At 38.5% G+C, this 2,812-nt stretch overlaps 1 protein-coding gene across 7 annotated transcripts in view; it reads left to right on the top strand.

Moving 5' to 3' along the window:
* plekha5 (pleckstrin homology domain containing, family A member 5) overlaps positions 1-2,812 on the top strand; it is a 259,165-nt gene that overhangs the window by 240,200 nt on the left and 16,153 nt on the right. For all 7 annotated transcript variants that reach the window (XR_002275551.1, XM_020608318.1, XM_020608317.1 and 4 more), the window contains one exon: positions 1,879-2,014. Coding sequence is in view for 6 of the 7 variants with exons in the window: in XM_020608318.1 (XP_020463974.1) it covers positions 1,879-2,014 (136 nt within the window). In the remaining variant the exon portion in view is untranslated. The remainder of the gene's footprint in view (positions 1-1,878; positions 2,015-2,812) is intronic.

The following is a 2,812-nucleotide window of genomic DNA, read 5'->3' as shown; positions in this document are numbered from 1 at the left end:
CCATTACTACGACTCATCTGAGCGCCCCCCTCACGTGCCCCACCACCACTCACACCCCAGTGGCCGCCCGCCCCCCCCAATACACCGCCCTGAGGACCGCAAGGCTGGCCCCAGGAATGGAGCACACAGCGTAAGCACCGCTGAACCGTTCACGCCCTCCCGTGCCTGCTCCCTCCATCTGCAGCTTTGGTTTGCTGTGACTGCTATCAGTTTGCACGCTGACCCTCTGCATCTGAACCCCACATTTCTGACGGTTTTGTGTACGTGCAACCATTTTTACATTTATTTTCACACCACAGCTCCACCCTAAGGGATGAGTAAACATCCAGTGAAGTGACTCACTCCTCCACAAATGTCATTTTGAATAGATGTAACTCATTTCAACATTGTCTTCTTCCTTTTTTACCCCTGCAACCCATACTCCATTCAGTCATCACTGTCACTCTCCTCCAGAGTCACATTCGGGCCTGTTGTGGTCGATACATGGATTTATTGGTGGAATTTCATTGTCTTGAGGGTGATGTTGTTTTGTGTGTGAGTTCAGTGTGTATGGTACCCGAAGGCTCCTCTCTGTTTTGACACTCTTACTGTGGAAGTTTTGGCGCTTTTTAAATAAGTTAAGGCCACATCTGCCTAACTCTGCCTTGTTTACTTGTATCTTACATTCTCTGCAATTTGCTGAATGCAAGATGTCGTCCCAGAACTGCTTCTTATTCCTAGTGCAAGTGTGATAAGGTCACAGAAAGAGAAAATCCGAGATTTTAAAGTCATAATATTTTCTTTAAAATAGCCGTAATAAGGAGAAAAGGTTTTATAAATAAATCATAATATACAACATTATTCTCAAAATATTGCAACTTTTTGAATGTTGTTTTTGCAAAATCATAATTGTATTCTTAGAATATGGGGTTTGTCTTATAAAATTACCACTGTATTCTTGAAATATTACATTCTTTCTCATAAAATTTATTTCTTCAAATATTACAAATTTGTCTTGTAAAACTTTAGTTAAAACTGCTCTTATGATATTACAACTCTATCCCAGTTCTTTATGTTATAAAATTACAAATTTATTCAAGGAATATTACAGCTTATTAAATTATAACTTTTACTCGAAATAAAATGACAGTTTCTTGTAGAACTACAACTTTCTCTTCTAATATTGTGTCTTTTTCTCTAAAACCTTTGACTTTTTTTATCTTCTTCCCTCACAGTGATTTATTTTGTACAAGTTTCTCATGAAGGCCTTATTTTTAGTTTGCCTGATAAAAAAAAAGTCCTAGAAAGAAACCAAAAAGTTCATGAAACTTGTTTTAGGGGGGGATCCTGAAAAGTTGGCATTCAGAAGATAGGTTTTCACCCAACAACAGTGATGATAAAGATCTAAATTAACAACTGTAAGAGGTTCATTTTTTACTTATTTTAAGTGAAGTTCATATGAGCCATTAAATGTCTACATTAGGAAAAAAGAACCAATGAAAAAGCTTGCATTTTGTAGATATACATACATGTGCACATATACAGACTGGTGACAAATGAAAGGAAAAACCAACATAGCGTGTCTTAGTAAAGTGTTGGGCTGCCACGTGCTGCCAGAACAGCTTCAGTGCACTTTGGCATTTATTCTTCAAGTGTCTGGAAAATCTCTCATAGCTTTTCAACTGGGTTGAGATATGGTGGTTGTAAAGGCCATAGCATACGATTCACATCATGCTCATCCTCATCAAACCATTCAGTGACCCCTTGTGCCCTGCGGATGGGGGCACTGTCATCCTACTCAGTCTTTTTTCTTTAATTTGTCACCCATCTGTATGTGCCTGTGCCTAACTGCTACTACAAGGTGTGTGTATTGACCCTGACCAGTGTCCCCTATCACAGCAAGCTCCAGACTATCGACTGTATAAGAGCGAGCCTGAGCTGACCACAGTGAAGGAGGAAATGGATGAAGCCAATGGTGAGGATAAGGACAAGACAGAGAGCTCCGCTGAGAGTAAAGATACTGCAGCCTCAAAAGGTACCTCTAAACTCGCTTCTACATGGAACTTCTGCTCATACACTCAGTGAGTGTCAGATACTAAGAGTGCACTAAGAGTGTCAGTAGTTTTCCAGTCCAGTGGTCAAATGTGCATTTCTTGATACTAGAAACATATGCAAAAGCCAAGGAGACTTTATGTTCTTCTAAACACAAACTTGAAGACACTTAAAAAATTGTGGACTCCTTGAAATACTTTGTGCTAAATTATCTGGGCATGTAGATGAGACAAAAAGCTTCAGACAGTTTTTGCCTTTAATGTGTTAGCTAAACAGAAAACACATGTTTGGAACCTGCTAACAGCAAACACCTGCTGGTAGAGCAACTCTGTCCAATATGTCATTGAGCTTTTTCAAACAACTGAGTGTGTTGGGTTGTCTAGGGGGAAAAAAGCTTGATATGTATACATAGAAACTGACCACTACTTATAAAAATACACATTTTTGCACATTTTAATTTTCCTTGAAGACACTTAGCAACTGTTTTCTTGATTGCTATTACTTCCAAAGTTGGACTTGGAAAAAATGCCTTAAATTACCAGAGAAATAACACATGAAGTCCAAAAGCAATTAGAACCTTGGTGGAGGAGTAATTTGGATAAATCATGACATTCAAGTTTGGGAAGTTCAGAAACCTTTTTTTTTTTATTTATTCTTTCAAACATGTAAAGACAGTCAATATGTCAACACACATAATTTCACACATATCCACAAATGCATTATCAATTTGCTTATACCTAGTACATGCTTGAACGGAGTAGGAAGAAGTTAGACTTATCTA

Source organism: Monopterus albus, unplaced genomic scaffold (assembly GCF_001952655.1).
Source record: "Monopterus albus unplaced genomic scaffold, M_albus_1.0 scaffold92.1, whole genome shotgun sequence".
NCBI classification, from domain to species: domain Eukaryota; kingdom Metazoa; phylum Chordata; class Actinopteri; order Synbranchiformes; family Synbranchidae; genus Monopterus; species Monopterus albus.
Note: the sequence above shows the minus strand (reverse complement) of the source record. Positions and strands in the feature narration are given on the sequence as shown.